General features: G+C 33.0%; 3 protein-coding genes across 3 annotated transcripts; 2 read left to right on the forward strand and 1 right to left on the reverse strand.

The window, feature by feature from the left end:
* Window positions 1-5,846: 5,846 nt before the first annotated feature.
* Window positions 5,847-9,252, forward strand: LOC124825407 (putative methylesterase 12, chloroplastic). Its single transcript, XM_047298013.2, has 5 exons — window positions 5,847-6,282; window positions 7,087-7,326; window positions 7,418-7,561; window positions 7,883-8,017; window positions 8,762-9,252. The coding sequence occupies exons 1-5, from the start codon at window positions 6,046-6,048 to the stop codon at window positions 9,032-9,034; spliced, it is 1,029 nt and encodes a 342-aa protein (XP_047153969.1). The 5' UTR covers window positions 5,847-6,045; the 3' UTR covers window positions 9,035-9,252.
* A 220-nt stretch (window positions 9,253-9,472) lies between these two features.
* LOC124825408 (B3 domain-containing transcription factor VRN1-like) lies at window positions 9,473-11,227 on the reverse strand. The gene is made up of 3 exons (XM_047298015.2): window positions 11,094-11,227; window positions 10,037-10,615; window positions 9,473-9,935 (listed from the first exon to the last, which is right to left on the reverse strand). Exons 1-3 carry the CDS (start codon window positions 11,193-11,195, stop codon window positions 9,690-9,692), a joined length of 927 nt encoding a protein of 308 aa, XP_047153971.1. The 5' UTR covers window positions 11,196-11,227; the 3' UTR covers window positions 9,473-9,689.
* A 2,426-nt stretch (window positions 11,228-13,653) lies between these two features.
* On the forward strand, window positions 13,654-15,021 carry LOC148201511 (uncharacterized). Its single transcript, XM_088109417.1, has 4 exons — window positions 13,654-14,041; window positions 14,275-14,278; window positions 14,368-14,625; window positions 14,715-15,021. The coding sequence occupies exons 1-4, from the start codon at window positions 13,654-13,656 to the stop codon at window positions 15,019-15,021; spliced, it is 957 nt and encodes a 318-aa protein (XP_087965543.1).
* Window positions 15,022-18,029: the final 3,008 nt, after the last annotated feature.

The following is an 18,029-nucleotide window of genomic DNA, read 5'->3' on the forward strand; positions in this document are numbered from 1 at the left end:
TTGAAAAATACTAAAATAATAATATAACTTTTTTATATTATAAGTATATAATAACTAAATCGATTCCATTTATTTTATTTAAACTTTAATAAATATGTTAATTTTAAATAAAATTGAAAAACGTCACTTATTAAAAATATGTGGAGTATTACTTAACAAGATTTGGACGAACAATTATTTTGTATAATGTAGATGCTTTAGAACATTCTAACTAAATTATTAATCAAAGTATAATATTAATTTATTTAAAAAAATATAATATATTAATTTTTATTTTTATTATTATTATAGTAAACTTTTAATAATTTATTTATTATTATATAGATAATAGATTATGGTGATGTTATATAAGATAAGAATCAACTTAGAGTACTGATCTCATTTTTCTTATGTTTGATTGTATTTGAGCAATTTTCATAATATCGTAAGTACTAAAACGAGTCTCAAAATCAAAAGAAACGAGAGATAAATAGATAAATTTGTATTTAATAACTATGATTTTCACCATGTGGAAGGAGTGTTTTATCCTATTTGCGTAATCATTAACTATCACTACATAAATTCGAATTCACTTATATTTAACTTCACTTACGAATATAAAATAACATAAGAGCATTGATGAATTACACATTTATATTCATGTCCACCATTAGAAAGTAGATTTTCTAGGAACCAAATTATATAATTTAAATAAAATGAATTTTACATTTAAGTATTATAACATTATATTATATTTATCAAATTTGTTAACTATAATGTTTGTTACATGACAAGTTTCTTTAGTGTGTTTGTTCTTTGGATGAATGTTACTTATGGATATTGGCATAAAAAACCTAGCAAGAATGTTCTCCAATCATATGAAAACATGCATAAAAGGGTAGAAGAAGTGATTGATTTATTTTGAAAATCTCCCATATTGGCATGAGTTGAAGTTGGTGTTTCAACATTTTTTGCAAAATATAATAATAATAATAATAATAATAATAATAATAATAATAATAATAAAATAATACACTAGATCATCGCAAGTTGATAAACTATTGTCGTATGTCATCTATAATATATTGTAGTGAAGATGTCATGCTCAAGAGTTGTGATGCATGTTGTTGAGAAACCAGATAAGTTGAGTAGATGAAGAACCAAATTGGAAAGTGGATGACGGTATTTGTCTACAATGCTAGTTCCTTGAATATTGAAGTAGCTGTGGTAGAGACAAGAAATAGATGAAATTGACTATGTATCATTTCATGTATTCCTATATGTGAAAGAAGGGTTGGTCTTTGCATAAGATTAATGGTCAATGTTAATTCAATTTGTTATTCTAGACATTAATTCAATGGACATGTTTTATGACCTAATTCTTATCAAGTTTTCTCTTCTTGACAATTTTATAGAATTTGTCCAAATTTCCTAGTGGGGAGATATTTTTAGGAATTGATTGAAATTTAACTTGACCTTATCATAATAGTGTCATTTTGAATTTGTAAAACAAATTACCGTGGTGGTATCCACAGTAGGCTTGGATTGGTGTTGATCACTCCAACTTTCATATGGAACCCATAAAACTATAACAAAAGTGAGATTTGTTATAAAAAATTATAACCAAACATAATATTGAAGACAAAAGTAAATAAAAATTTGAGATATTGGTTTGTTATTTATTATACATGATCACCTTAAATGTTATTTATCCTTGTTTTATGTGTACCTAGATCATTGTCAAGTACATTCTAAAATTTGAGTATCTTCCTTCACTCCATCTACGTACCAATGAGTAAATTGGTTTAAGGTTAGAAATGAGTGTTGATAGGTTTAGGATGTTGATAGTGAATAATGGTTATAGATAGTGCCTTATTCAATATAGGTGGAATATAATGCATTGACCATTGCTTTTGGGGGACACACTGATCAATGGTCTGTGTCAAGGTTTATGATGATAGTAGTGAATAATGGTGGTGGACACTGAGTTATTCAATGTAGGACACTACCTTGTTCAATGTGGGACAATGCCTTGAATCCTAAACCGTTTAACAACACACTATTTAAAGAGCAAGAATGACATATAGCATTTATACTAATTTACCACAACTTTTAAGCTACATTAATTTTTCTTCAAGATCTCTTAAAAGCTTTTAATATAACCAAACACTAATTACAAACCAAGTACATAAGTCACTCCTAACAATAGAAGTACATAAACCACTCTTACCAACATGGATACACAAGTCACTTCTAGTTACCCTTTTTTATCTTCCCTAAACCAAGAACTCCACATTTGTTTCTACTTCTAGCTATAAGAAAAACAAAGGTTTAACATTAAGGAATAACTCTTATAAAGAGGATTTATAATAAACCACAAGTCTCAGGCTACATCAAATTTTCCTTTAAGAAATCCCAAAGGTTTTAACTATAATCAAACATGGATTACAAATGAAGTATACAAGTCACTTCTGACATCACGAGTGCATAAACCATCATTAATAACATGAGTACATAAGTCAGTCTTAGTTACCCCTTTTTATCTCCCCTTGAAACCAAAAACTCTAATTTCTTTTTCCCACTTTTGACTACAAGAAAAACAGGTTGAATACTAAAGAGTAACCCTCGTTGATCATTTACAATAAAACTCATTACAAGAATGTTTACTCCACTAAATAAAGGATATTACAACTTTTCCACCCCACTTATGCAAACACTAAAATACAAAAAGATATAAGCTACAAAAGAATAATAATAGATGTTTTTTTATGCATATTCATCTTTTATATATATATATATATATATATATATATATATATATATATATATATATATATAAGTGCTTATATATTAACAGCAGTAAAACAATCTTCTCATGATATATTCACTATAATTTTAATATTATATACTTTCAATTTCAAATTTATGGAAAATCATGTTTTCCTTTATTATTATACTCAATTTGTTAGTGGATTAAGGTTTACTGTTCCACCATATGAAAATGTATGTAAGTTGTGGTCCTCCCATTTAAAATTTATTTTTGAATGTGTTGGTGGTATGGTTTGTAATATGTGTTTTTTTTTGGCATATGGATATGACAATGTTACATATAAATATTGGTTGAGATATACGAGGACTTTGCTCAAGTGGTAGTCCACTATGACAAGAAGTTTGTAAATAACAGGACATATGGCGGGGAAACAAGTACATGGTCATGTGACCCAATAGATGAATTTATTTTGAGATATTAGGCATATTTAAGGATATGAGTTATGTTAAAATGAATGCGTTGTGGTATTCTATTAGAATGAGTTCTATGTTGGAAGAAATGTGGCAACTATTGTTTGATGATAATGATGCAATTCATAAGGTGAACATTGCCAGGCGAAATGGTGAAGTTCACTTGTTTGTGGTACACACATTTTATGAACCTCAGATACTAGACAATTTGTTGGAATATTTTCCTAATGAGGGTGATGCACCTGTATATAGTGGGTACAATACCAATGTGTGCAGCGGGAATGAGGTTGACATTGAGGGTGAGTGTTATGGTGAGGATGGGGTGGAGGTTGAGGTTGAGGGTTAGGGTGATTGTTTGTTAATGATGAGGTGGAAGCTAAGGATAAAGGTGATTGTCAAGGTGAGGATGAGACTGAGACTGAGACTGATGATGAAGGTGAATGTCATGATGAGGATTATGTGGAGGCTAATTGTCATGGTGAGGGTAGGGTGGAAGGTGAGTGTCAGGCTCAATATGAGGTGGAAAGTGAGAGTAAGGTTGAGTCTGAGTTTGAGGTTGAGTATGTTACTGGAAATGAGGTTAGGGTGAGTGATACAAATGATTCTTCTTTGTTAGGAGATTAGACAATAGATAAAGGTCTTGAAAATTTTAAAGGATTAGTTTATGCCAATTTGATGGTGATGTAGATAATGTATTGAAAGATAATGTATAAGAGAGTAATGTGGAAATTGAAGTCAAAATTATTGAAGAAGACATTGATGATCCATTTGGGACTTCTACACAAAAGATGAAAATAAAGGGTTGTGGATGATCAAAATCCTCAATCCAACATAATGATAAAGGACTGTGTGATAAAGAGTGGAAGTAAAAAAATTTTGAATAATAGTAAAGAAAGTGAGACAATGGACAATGATAAAGATAATATAAAAAATTTGAGACTTTTTAATGTCAAAAAATATAACTGAGTATAAATAAAAAGTAAGAATTTCGAAAACAAACAATAATTTATAGAAGTCATAAGAAGGTATGGAGTAAATGGTAGGAGAAATTTAAAATTTCTTAATAATGATAACGAAAAGTTATAGTAATATGCTTAGGGCAGAAGAAAAATGTTAGCCGTATGCTTATCTTGTACATGGCTTCACACAATTGTTGTTGGTTAAGGAAAATTGAGTACAATTAGTTGTAGTAATAGATGATTTAATTATTAAAGTTCTTTATGTACTTCGATATATATATATATATATATATATATATATATATATATATATATATATATATATATATATATATATATATATATATATAATTATATAAACGTAATATAATAATCACTTCAATGCTTACTCGTGTAATTTAATTTCTTTAAGCAATTTTCAATCGAATATATTACACCTACAAACAAAATGCTCTCCTATACAAACTTTATATGTAAATAGTTAGTAGACAACAAGGATTTCAATCACCTCAAATCATCCCCTATAAAATATTCTTTCAGGTCTATCGCTATCAATTTTGTTCGATTCACTATAAAGATATTATCCAAACCCCTTCATACATACTGTAAGTTTGTAATTTCATTATATATATATATTTTTTTTCAACAAGGAACAACATATGTTCAATGCAACAAATTTGTTTAAGACACAAACTAGCCACGATTTATTAATTCAAGTATCTCTAAAATAAAATTGTTATAAAACATCTTCATAAGATTTTATTTTACTTTAAATATATCTCATTTTTGTCACATTATTTTCAAAACACTTTTTTACAATTTTTACTTTAATATAAAAAAAATCTTATTAAACTTGACCTTCTTACAAATTTTTATTTGCACTTCATTTTATTTAAATCTTAACAAAGTTAATTTAATTGAGAGGCGTTGACCATATACTCTCTCACAATTTCTCAATACATATTTTATTATTAATTAAAATTATTTAAATATGAAAAAAAAATCAAGATATAGACTAGTTAAATAAAAGTGAAACCCATGAAATTTTATGATTTTGAAAGCATATCAATTTATTAAATATAGAAATACGTGAGTAAATACAAATACAAAAAAGATGTTAGGGAGAAAACCAAATTTTAGTAAGAACAATATGAGTTATTATTCTTTCTACATTTCATTTTAACCAAACCAGAAAAAAGAGTCTTATTTCCATGCTGACACACTACTCATTTTCAATCGAATCCTTCCTTAAGAATCTAAAACAAAGATTTAACGTGACCAATGTAGTTTTTGCCCAATAAATAAAGTTTCCTACAACCTTTACAAGAACACAGTAGAAGACGAAAAACTTGACCTTTTTGAGCCAATTCATATATTTTTTTTTTCAAAATGATGACATGGGTTGCACTTGTCTGCACGTTGAAAACCATCTACCTATTATGCGCTTATTTTTAGCTCAGTCTGTTTGGGTTCACTTTCAATTCTCTACACCATGCTACTGTTCTGTAAAAGTAAAAAACACTTAAGCAGAGTAATTAAGAAAAAGGTCTATTTTTTTGTTGTTAAGTTGAGGTTGAAAGGAATAGAAAGAGAAATGAAATATGAATTGAAAGTCTGGAGTCGTTGAAATCCAACGCAATTAATAAGCTCTAAAATCAGTTGGTTCCTTAGCATATTTTTCCTTTTATATTTTTTGGCATTCATACCCAACAACTTAACAACTCCTCCAACCCTCCCTCACCACGGAAAATAAAACAAAAAGACAAGAGATAGCGATAAAGGGAGAAAATCAGGGACCATAGTAGGCAGAAAAGAGGAAAAACCTCGACTTTCTTTGTTTTCTGAAGAGCAGTGAAGAAAGTGAAAGATGGGTAACAGTTTTATTTGCATGACTAAGAAGGATTCGAAAGATGTTGGATCGAGAAGCAAGAGAATGGGTAGATCACAGAGGAAGCTTGTGAACGAGGAAGAGCTGCATCTTCAGGCACTGTCTATGGCACTTCAGCAGCATCAGTTGTCTCAGAGGTTTGAAGGGTCTATGTCTCGGAGAATTGGCTCCTCTAGAAGGCATGCTGTGTCTGAATCTTTTTCAGCCAACAAGCAGGTGTGTGCCTGTTTTGTTTATTTAATTATTTATTATATTATATTTACCATGAATTGTGGATTTTGATTGAAAAGTTTTGATTTTTGAATCATTTCTTCACTGCCCAAAAGTAGCTTGTCATGATTAAGATCTTTGTGTATGTGGGATGGGTAGAAGTGAAAACTAGTGTTTGTGATCAGTGGCAGCATGTTGACTCAACATATCAAGCCAGGGCTGAAAAGTGCACATACATAAAGAAATCAAAAGGGCTACTTTTTTCGATTTTTATTTTTTTTAGGTAAAAAAGGGGGTTGTTCTTTTGTGCCTCAAAAGGTGCATCTAGAAAAGTACATGGCCATTTCACTGTGCTTTCAAAAGAAGATGCGATTTGTTTATGATTAGTTGCCTGCATCCTGTACTGGTTAACATACCCCACTTTCCATGATTCCGCTGTATACTTGTGCATTTTGACCCTAGCTGTTCTGAAGCTTCATGGGAAAATGCTTTTCTTCTAGCCTTTTAGGACAGTCTAGCACAATTGTCTAAGGAAAAAACTGGGGATGTTGTTTCATGTTTGCAGATAGATTGTTTTGTGAACTAGAATGGAAAGGAAATGTGTAATCAGTACTTACGCTCTTCACAACCTTGTTTTTGCCAAGAAAATTTGTTAGGAAGCGTTGTTGGTGGTCAGACATTAGCTATAATAGCCTATAGGCTATGACAATGCTATCTCCTTTTTGATTGTTCATGTTAAAAAGTTGAAATATGTTTGCCCCTGTATTTTGTATGAAATATTTGCCTGACTTGCTAGTGTATCCTGTGCAGGTTCCAATAAATCTGGAGAACATTAAAATAAAAAAGTTTGTACTAATCCATGGAGAAGGTTTTGGGGCATGGTGCTGGTACAAGACTGTTGCCTCTCTAGAAGAAGCAGGGCTGCTCCCAGTTGCCTTAGATCTTACTGGCTCTGGAATTGATCTCACAGACACTAACAGTGTCACTACATTGGCTGATTATTCAAAACCTTTGACTGTTTATCTCGAAAACCTTCCTGAGGATGAAAAGGTTTGGCTGTGTGACATTCAACATTCTTTTAACTTGAAGCATGCTATTATACAACATTCTTTTATATTTCATGAAGATGGAAACTTTGCAGGTTATTCTTGTTGGTCATAGTATTGGTGGTGCATGTATTTCTTATGCGTTGGAGCATTATCCTCAGAAGATCTCAAAGGCAATTTTCCTTTGTGCTACAATGGTATCTGATGGTCAAAAACCTTTTGATGTCTATGCTGAAGAGGTATTTAGTTAGCTTCTTTTTGTTGACTTATGTGATCAGTTGAATTTTTGAGAGTGGTGAAATACAATCCAACCTAAATTATTCACCAAAGCTTCCCAAGTTTGGAACCATTTCTTACCAATTATGTTATATGTGGGACATGTATTGCACTTCATCCTTTCCTAAATCTCTAATATGCTAGTTCTGGAGGAAAAAATTATTTATTTTGTATTTTCATCCTTGAGTGAACATGTTTTATATAATTAATTATTTCTGTTATTCTGATTCCATCACATTTTAGTTTTATTTTGGAATAGTTCTCACCAATTATCTGCACTGCAGCTGGGATCTGCTGAACGTTTTATGCAAGAATCAAAGTTTTTGATACATGGGAATGGTAAAGACAAACCCCCGACAGGATTTATGTTTGAGAAGGAGCAGATGAAAGGGTTATATTTTAACCAATCCCCAGCAAAGGTACACAGGATTGAAGACTAATTCTAACTTCTTTTCCTCCAAATTTTTTTAACTGCTATATTCTGACGGCCCATTCAAATTAGATACTTGAAGTTGTATGATTTGTGGCCATATACCTTCAATGATGATCATACCTTTTATCTTCATTGTTTACTCCACATTGCAAGCTTCATGCTTGTAGAAGATTTAAATTGAGTAACTGAATGATCATCCCCATTAGTGCAATAAGGCAAACACAAATTCGTTCTCCAACCTATAGTGGAGCTGAAAGGCAATTTTGTAATTGTTGTTGATCTATGAGCTCTGAGTGAGGTAGATAACGCCCTCAGAACTCAAAATTAGCTTGCTGGTATTTAAGTTGAAGAAGTAAACCCCTTCCTCAAAACGCTCATGCGTTGTAGTTGTGTTATCCCCTTTCCAAATGCTTTGGGACAGAGTTATGATTTCATAAAGACAGGTCTTTATGGACAAATATTCGAAAACGATTTCTTAAACTTGTGTTTTTTATTTTGAAAGTTGTTTAATTGCCCCAGAAAAGGAAAGAATTTCTTAAAGCAGATAACACTAAGCAGAAAGTAGTCAAGTGAATCCTTGAAAGCTTGTGTCAAGGGATTGTGGTCAAATTAGGATTGTTATTGATTCTGATTTTTTCACACAAGTAACCAGAATGATAGCTTGAGCATTTGTGGTTGTTGCATTAACACTTTAAAGTTCTGATGATATTTGGAATGAGTTGTATTTCAGGATGTTGCTTTAGCCATGGTTTCCATGAGGCACAGCCCTCTTGGTCCAATCATGGAGAAGCTGTCTTTATCTACTGACAAATATGGCAGCGGGCGCCGGTTTTACATTCAAACATTGGATGATCGTGCACTTTCACCAGATGTCCAAGAGAAGCTTGTGAGGGAAAATCCACCTGAAGGAGTTTTCAAGATCAAAGGCAGTGATCACTGTCCATTCTTCTCCAAGCCGCAATCTCTACACAAAATTTTGGTGGAAATAGCTCAAATTCCATAGCTTAATGCACAACATAATTTGTTCTATCATTTCATCTCTTAGGACCACACAATTGTAGAGTTGATATTGCTTTTCCTATATTGACCGTGAAACAGGAAGCCCAATTGGGAGAAGTATTTTTATTTTTTATAATCTTCAAATATAATAGAGGAAGAAACGTGATTTCATCCCATTTAAGACTATTATTCAATCAGTAAGTGACCTCTGTAAGTTTTCTTTTTCTTGTGCATAGAAATATTTTCTAGTTCTCATTCTGCTTTGACAACTAATTTTCATTGCGAGTTCATGTTAGAGTAAAATGGGAAAATGTCCTCTATACATTTTGTCCCTACATTAAATATTTTCTAATGTTTATATGCTATACAGTGTTCAACACCATGGTCGTAAACCAAAAAAGAAAATAAGGTGTTAGTGCTATGTCTACAAGAAAATAAGGAATGCACACACATAATACATACATACTAATTGATCAAGGTTTGTACACTGGTGGATTAGAGTTCTGATACATAATGTTGATGTAACATCGCCAAGATGATAATCTAGTCATAATTTCTCACCCAGCATTCACCAACCAATTAACAGCAGATATCAATATTGAAAAAAAACTACATATCAATAAACTACTAGGTGCTGTTCAAACGTCAACGTCATAATATTAAGCTTCGCCAGGCACAGTACATTTTAGCACAATGGGGTCCCTCTTTATCAACTCCAACAGACATTGATCTCCTTCTGATAGATCGTTGTCCCTCATAAATTTAGCCCATCCCCTCGATATTATCAATGCTCTGCAACGGCTATGACATGAGCAAGAAACATCCCACTGCTCTCCATTACTATTTTGGAGCATCATACCAACACCTGGCTTCAGATACTTGCAAGCAAATTCAGTTGACACATACTGCACAAGGAACACCAGCTTTAATTTGATCACTGCAAAACATTATGCATGCATAATTCACTACTTTTTTTAACTCTATATTGAAGCTAAATTATTCTCACCAATCGAGAAGACTTGATGGTACAAGTAACAAAAGGGTTTCTTGGCATCGATCTATCACTAGCAGTAGCAACATCCTTTCCTATCTTCCAAGAAGAGTGATTTCCTCTGCATCCACTTTTGACTTGTTTCCCATGAGAAAAATCACCTTTTTTCTTCCTTCCTTTAGTCTCACTCGGACGTATTAAATTCACATCATCTTCATCCTTAGTTTCTACTCCATTCCCCACCATACGCTTTTTCTTTTTTGTTTCATGGCCGTGGTGCTGCTCATTCTCAAACTTGGACCTCTTCCAATTTGGTTTATTAGTGCCCCGAGTTTGGAGAGGATAACAAATCTCAGCAGCAGTAATATCAAATATAAGAACACGAAATTTTGAGTTCCCTACATATCTGAAAATTAGGTGGGAACCATACCCTAGAGAATAGTAGTTTACAAACTCTCGCCATGAGCTGCCAAAGAAAACATCTTTACCATATTTCTTCAACCTCATTTTCCAAACACGACCATCAGGAACAGTAATTGTAGCAACAGTTGATAGTTCATCTCCAAATCTCTTTATAAATTCCTCAGGAATTCTCTGCAGTGATCACTTCTTAAATTAGTCACTCACACTAAGTAGATAATTTAAACTGCAACACTTTCTTCTCAAGTGAAGAAAAGAAGCAAAGAAGAACATCCTCCCCAGGTCATGCACAATGCCATAGTTATAACTATTTAGCTTAATCAACAGCATCAAATGTTAAACATGCAAAGAAGTTACAGAGTGAGATAATGAAGCAAAAAAGAGATAAGTACAGACATTTTTTAAATGAAAAAAAGAAAAAAGATTCATTTTTTTTAATGAATATGTTTGCATGCAGAGAAGTACAAACAATTAGGCTAATCTTCCTCCAAGTTCAAATCTTTCCGGTTGTGCGCTTATAGAACATAGAAAAAACTCCAAACTTTGATCTAAAATAGAAGGAAGCATGTAAAATGATGCATGATGGAGGTGAAAGAAAGAAGAGGAAGAAAAGAAAAAAGCAAACAGAAAAATGCTTAGATTTGTTTGTTACCATTTGGTTAGCATGAATAGCAGAGGGAAGTATGACTTTCAGAAAATGCTTAGATTCCCTCTCCGACGACCCTCCCCCGTGCTTTCTCCGCCGATCTTCCATTGGAACAGAGGATTCTACCTACATCCACCACTTCTTGGGTTGACAAGATACCATAATACTTCTTTCGAGCATTAAAAATTTAATTTCAGCCTTAATTTTCGTGTCATATGATTACTTTTTTTGTTTAGATTTATTTATTTTTTAATTAAGTATATATGATTTATTTTTTCTTTATTTAATTGATTTAATCACTATTAAAAGATACAAGATTTTATCTTTCACATTGTCTCTTATATTAATTAAGAAACTGTACCATTATCATCATGATGGATCAAACGTTTTTTATTATTTAACATGTTATACTTAATCGTAATATCATAATTTTATATCAATTACACTCCTCACAATTATTAACATCTAGGGACAAGCCACCAAGAGGCCTGAGTAAGATAAGAGGTTATTCATCTAATGAAAAAGTAATTGACACAAGCTCAATTATAAAATATAAAAAATTATAATATTCAATAAAAAAAAAAGCATGTAACAAAATCTCAATTCAAAATATTCAAATTTGCAAGAGAATTGAAACTTAAATAAACCTCTGTTTTATTAAATACAAAATCAAATTTAAATTAATAAAACTTATTTGTTCTCTTTTTTATATTTATTATAGTGATCATTAGAGATAATTTTGCCGTAACAGTTAGGACCACCAAGAGTAATAAATATTAAAAATTATTTTATTTTTAATTTATTTATTTTACTTCATTGTACCAGATTAATAATCTGAATAAGATCTTTTGACTATACGAATATAACTTTTTTTTTAAAATAAAAAATATTTAAGACTTAACTTTTACATAGTTATTCTTTTGTGATAAAGTGACAGATTTTACTAAAAGAAAAAAGAATGTTAAAAAAACTAAAACTGTATAAGATGACTCCTGGACGGTCCCAGACTTAGCACGTGGGACGTTCGGCTTTGCTCGAGCACTCAACCTGGACGGTCATGACAGGTAGATTTGCGGAGGTGATTAAGGTAAAACACCGAGGTTTAGGTTCGGGATTGGGTCGTAAGGCTTTGCTAATCCTAGACTCATGACCAAAACTATAAATACAAGTCAAAGGTAAGAGATAGGCAGATTAATTAATTGTTCATTTATTCTAGTACTAAAACAACCGATCGGACCTTTACTGACTTAAGCATCGGAGCACCTTTGACTTGCCCCTTGATGTCTGATTGTTTGCTTAGTTAGTAAAGAGTGAAATCATAATATTTCCCCCCAATGTACAGGTCTTAAAAGCTTGTGCTTCAAGCATAATATTGCATGGCTGAACGTATTAAAGTTGTGGTCCATCATTGTGAGAATTTTGTTAGTGATGACAATGGAAATTTAAAATTTGATGGCAAGATAGCAGAATGGTCTTGTGATCCAGACTTGTGGTGTTATTTTGGAATATTAGCTTCAGTGAAAGACTTAGGTTATATAGACATAAAAGAACTTTGGTACAGTTTAGGAGGTCAGTCAATGGTGCCAAATATGTTAGAATTGTTGACTGATGATAGGGGTGCTATGCATATGTTGAATATTGCAAAGTTAAAGGATGAAATTCATTTGTACGTGGTTCATAATACCATGGAACCACAGATAATAGAAATGATTGATTGGGTTGATAGCGATGTTAATGATGAAGGTGATGTTGCAAGACAAGTGGAGGGTGAGGTTGAGGGTGAGGTTCACGGTGAGGATGAGGGTGAGGTTGAGGGTGAGGTTGAGGGTGAGGTTGAGGGTGAGGTTGAGGGTGAGGTTGAGGGTGAGGTTGAGGGTGAGGATAAGGGTCAGGTTGAAGTTGGAACAGAAATGGAGGAGGGTCACTGTGAGGGTGAGGTTGAAGTTGGAACAAAAATGGAGCAGGGTGAGAGTGAAGTTGCTAAACAGATTGAACATGTTGAGGATGGTGAAGTACATGACGTAGAGGAGGTTGAGGTACATGATGTAAATGATTTTGAGCTAGAAGATGTAGAAGAGGATGAGAATGAGGATGATCATGTAGATGAGGCTGAGGATGAGGTTGAGGATGAGGCTGAGGATGAGGCTGAGGATGAGGCTGAGGATGAGATTGGAGATGATGGTCAGGATGAAGATGTAGATGAGTCTGTGAGTGAAGAAAGTCTAGTTGATGTCACCATTGAGTGTGACATTGGTACTTCGAAAGGAAATGTGAGGGAAGAACAACCTTTCAATCCAGTTGGTGAGTCTTCAAGGACAACTGATAATGAATCCATGCATGATGTTCGTGGCTTGTCTGACATTGAGTGGGTATCAAATTAGTTGGATAGTGGTCCAGATATTGACGAAGATGATGATTCCATTCGTAGAACTTTGTTTCTCACATTTAGCATGCCTAAAAGTTTGACGGGTTATAAATGAGAAGTAGGAACCTATTTCACTAAGAAAAAAGAATTCACAGAGGCCATTAGGACTATGCACTGAGTAATGGTATAAATTTGAAATTCATGAAGAATGACAAGAAGAGGGTTGTTGTAAAATGTTTGGGGGGCAAGGGGAAATGCAAATGGTATGCTTATTGTGCCTATAGGTCTGGTGCGAAGTCATGGCAGCTAAGAAAAGTGATTGATGATCACAGCTATAGTACAAATTTCAATGTGAAGTTGATGGCTTCTAAGTGGTTGAGTCAAAGGATGGAAAAATCTGTCAGAAAAAACCCTAATATGAAGGTCATGGACATTAGGGACAAAGTAAGTAGGATATGGAATGTAGGAATCTCTAGAAATATGGCTTTTAGGGCAAGAGCCATGGAAAAAGATAATATTGAGGGGTCATTCAATGAACAATATAGAAGAATCTATGGTTATGGTCATGAGCTTCTCAGAGCAAATCCAGGTTCAACAGTCAAAATAAAGGTTGAAAAGTGTAATGATGAATGTATATTCAATAGAATTTATGTATGCTTAAAAGCATGCAAAGATAGCTTCATTAGTTGTAGACCCATCATTGGTTTAGATGGATGCTTTTTGAAAGGCAAGTATGGAGGGGAGTTACTAACAGCAGTTGGAAGAGATGGAAAATTAAAGAGATCAATGTAGAGGCATTTAAATACTTGATTGCAATTCCAGCTAGGTATGTATTCACTTTTCTCCAAACGTTATTGTTATTTTATTGTTATATTTACTTTGACAGTTATATTTACTGACATTTAAATCTCTTAGGTTTTGGTCAAGATCTAGATTCACCCCTAGATCACAATCTGACACTCTTGTCAACAACATGTGTGAGGGCTTCAACAGTGTGCTAGTTCGTACTAGGTGTAAGCCAATTATCACTATGTTAGAAGACATTAGAGTTTACATCATGAAGAGATGGGCTACGAACAGGAAAAAGATGACATTATATCAAGGTTCTGTGTGCCCTAAGGTTCTTAACAGATTTCAAAAGCAGTCATGGTTAACCAGATATTGGTTACCAAGGTAACTTTAAACCTATAATTAATTTGTGTTCATCATTAAGAAGAGCTTGTTCATCATTAATTTGTGTTGTCATTTTGTACTCATGATAGATGGTCATCAAATCAATTATTTGAAGTCCTACACATTTCACAATATGGGGAGCAATATGTTGTGAATCTTGAAAACAAGGAGTGCAGTTGTAGAAAGTGGTTAATTACTGGCATTCCTTGCACTCACGCCATAACCGCAATGAAATTCTTGAATTTAAATGCAGAAGACTACATTGGCCATTGGTTTAGGAAGTCTACTTATGAAGAGACCTACAACACCATCATTTATCCTATTAATGGTCAACTTGTCTGGGACATAACTTCATATCTAGATGTATTACCCCTTGTTAACCCTCGACAAGTGTAACCGAATCGTATCAAGTAATAATAAATGGTAAGACCAAGTATCGTTTCCCAAAGGACTCACGACCTAAACAATTATGTGATTTGTTGATTAAATTAAACTTGTGAACAAAGTCTTGTAGATTTAAATGTAAATACTAAAACGTAAATATGAATGCATGTATTGATCAATTGAACAAAAGAAGCAAAACGTGATCGAAATATATGGAATGATGATGTTGTTGGGGTTTTCAATTCATCCTATCCACTCTTATGTATTCAAGAATTCATCTTTCTTCGTTAATGTTAATGTCACTTTCTAATTTACCTTAAACCCAATGTCTTGGTGAAGAAAACCTACTCCTAATCACTAGTTTACAATGTCTTGTCTCCCTAGCAATTATTCATGCATTACATTCGCATAGAAGCTTAAAGACAACCAATCCTCCTATCCCTATGTCTAGGCAATATTACTATTGGGAGAATTTATTCATGTCTAGATTTATCTATATGTGTCCATACAAATAACATCAATGATCATGCAATTGAATGAGTTAAACAAAGCATGCATAAAGTATAGAAGAAAAACCCTAACAATTAATGAAAGAAAGCATATGGATTAAAGAACCAATTCAATACATGAGAGTTTCAAAGGATTACATTGATTCTCCAACAACAATGAAGGTTTAGTTCACCATAATCATGGTGAAACTAGATGAAAAATAATGAAAGAATGAAAGATAGAACCCTAGAATTTGAAGAGTGGAGCTTGAGCATCCAAAATTCTCCTCCAAGGGGTGAAGAAAGTGTGATTTTTGCTTCGTTATGCCAAAAGATACTAACCCTAGGTCGACTAAAACCTTATATAAACTCCTAAAGATTACAGGAAAGTGGCCCAAGGCCCATTAAAATGGCGCTCAGCGGTAAGTGTGGTTCTTCTATTTGACGCTCAGTTGCAATTTTGCCCCTCAGCGGTGATGCGAGACTTCAAATTTCCGCTGAGCGATATCAGCGGCTCTTCTTTTATGCACTTTTTCTTCCTTTCCTGACTCCAACTTATGGCTACTTTACTTCTTCCATTCAATTCATTTAAAACCTGCAAAAACAAGGAAAACCAAGCATAAAACTCATCCAACTCTCTTATTTCCAAAACATAAGCAAAAACATGATTACGAGCTAGTTTCTAAGTCATAAAGGTTGTCTTTAAGGTCAAAATTAAGTCTAAAAATAACAGTTTTTCAACTGTTATCACCCCCAAAGAAGAGGACAATGCCAGGAAAACCCAAGAAAAAATGAAGACTAGAGGCTTAGGAGTTGAAGAAGAATGACACTGAATTAAGAAAGGGTGGGAACAAAAAAATCTGTGCTCTCTGCAAAGAAGTTGGACACAACAAAAAATCATGTCCACAACGACCTACAACACCATATGTGCCTCCACCAACAACAGATGTGCCTGCTGACCAACCTACTCAACAAACACAACTCACATTTAAATGTCTTGTAATATGTACTGATGAAGGAAGAATGTAATATCACTTTTTTTTTTGTGTAATGTGTACTGATGAAGACATGTGAGGTTTTCTTTTGGTGTAATTTGTACTGATGAAGTAATATGAGGTTTCTTTTGTTATGTTATGCACTGAGTAAGACAAAGTTGCTATCAGGTTTTCTTTTGCTGTAATTTGTACTGATGAAGTAATATGAGGTTTCTTTTGTTATGTTATGCGCTGAGTAAGACAAAGTTGCTATCAGGTTTTATTGACCATTGCTTTATGATGTTACATTTGCACTTTCTTTAACTTATGTTGCCCATATGAAATTAAATAAATCAAATGAGACAGTATTAAACATCATTAGAAGTAACCTTTATAAATAAAACAGACAATAACATTCCAAATATCAAATTACATTGATATCAACCTAGTTTCATCAACATTGATATCACAATTACATTACAAACACATGTAACAAACACCATCCCCATTAAAACCTTCATCCTTTTCTCCAAAATAACTATACTTTTCTCCAAACAACCTATTTTCAGCTTTTCAACATCTCTTTCTTCCATCTTCATCAAACTTCCACCCACTTCTTTATTTCTTGCACTTGCACTACTGTCTTCTACATTCACCACATTTGGAGAGTGAATTACTTCTTCACTGCACCACTCAAAGAAGTTGCATCCAACAAAATCTTCACCCCCAACCTGTGGAAGAAGAAAACACACTCCCTCGTCAACGAAATCAAAACTCTCACCTGTGGAAATCAAAACTCACCATTAAACTTACCTTGAAGTTAGAACAACCCCAAAATCTTTTGCCCTTGTGTTTAGGGGTTCTAGCAACGCAGACGATTGTAGGCCGATCACAAAAGCAAGTGGGTTTTACACCCAACCTGTGCATTTGCAAGAAGAAGATGAAGCAAACATTTCGTGAGTTGAACAATGATTCCAGAACTCTTCCTCCCCAACACGAACATGTTAAACACTTTGGAAATCAAGGCTGCTTTAAATATTAAGTTTTAGGGCTAACAACAACACACGTGGCAATCTAATTACACAACAGAACACCAATCTAATTTAATACACAATGCCTCGTCAACTAAAACAAATTACAACTCAGCACAGGAAAACGACGTTACTGATAAATTAACGGAGAGAGCTTAATTGACTCATTTTAACAAGTTTATGGACTCGATTGAGACCGAAAAAAAAACGATGACCCACTTGAGATTGACACACAAATACGAGGACCAAATGAGAGTTTAAACCTAATTGTTATGGAAAATTTGAATTAATCTCTTTCATCTTTTCAAACTTACCAAACTAACATAATATTTTCAAATTAAACCACACTTATTATATTTCCAAATTATTAGTAAAGTAAACTTATATTTCCAATTTATTAGTGAAGAAAATTAAACTTATAACATGTAACATCTTTCCTTTCAATTTTGTAAATATGATTCATTTTAGCTTTGATACTAAAACGAAAAAATTAACTAAGATATTAAAAGATGATAAAATAATTTCAA

This window comes from Vigna umbellata, chromosome 3 (assembly GCF_029865625.1).
Source record: "Vigna umbellata cultivar VRB3 chromosome 3, Vumbellata_1.0, whole genome shotgun sequence".
Lineage (NCBI taxonomy): Eukaryota > Viridiplantae > Streptophyta > Magnoliopsida > Fabales > Fabaceae > Vigna > Vigna umbellata.

Coding starts and splice junctions, on each gene's coding strand:
- LOC124825407 (XM_047298013.2), top strand. CDS start 6,046: ATGGGTAACAGTTTTATTTGCATGACTAAGAAGGATTCGAAAGATGTT. Junction 7,327..7,417: donor ACCTTCCTGAGGATGAAAAG/GTTTGGCTGTGT, acceptor GAAACTTTGCAG/GTTATTCTTGTTGGTCATAG. Junction 7,562..7,882: donor TTGATGTCTATGCTGAAGAG/GTATTTAGTTAG, acceptor TCTGCACTGCAG/CTGGGATCTGCTGAACGTTT.
- LOC124825408 (XM_047298015.2), bottom strand. CDS start 11,195: ATGGAAGATCGGCGGAGAAAGCACGGGGGAGGGTCGTCGGAGAGGGAA. Junction 10,616..11,093: donor CTATTCATGCTAACCAAATG/GTAACAAACAAA, acceptor TGATCACTGCAG/AGAATTCCTGAGGAATTTAT. Junction 9,936..10,036: donor CCATCAAGTCTTCTCGATTG/GTGAGAATAATT, acceptor TTCCTTGTGCAG/TATGTGTCAACTGAATTTGC.
- LOC148201511 (XM_088109417.1), top strand. CDS start 13,654: ATGAAGAATGACAAGAAGAGGGTTGTTGTAAAATGTTTGGGGGGCAAG. Junction 14,626..14,714: donor ACCAGATATTGGTTACCAAG/GTAACTTTAAAC, acceptor TACTCATGATAG/ATGGTCATCAAATCAATTAT.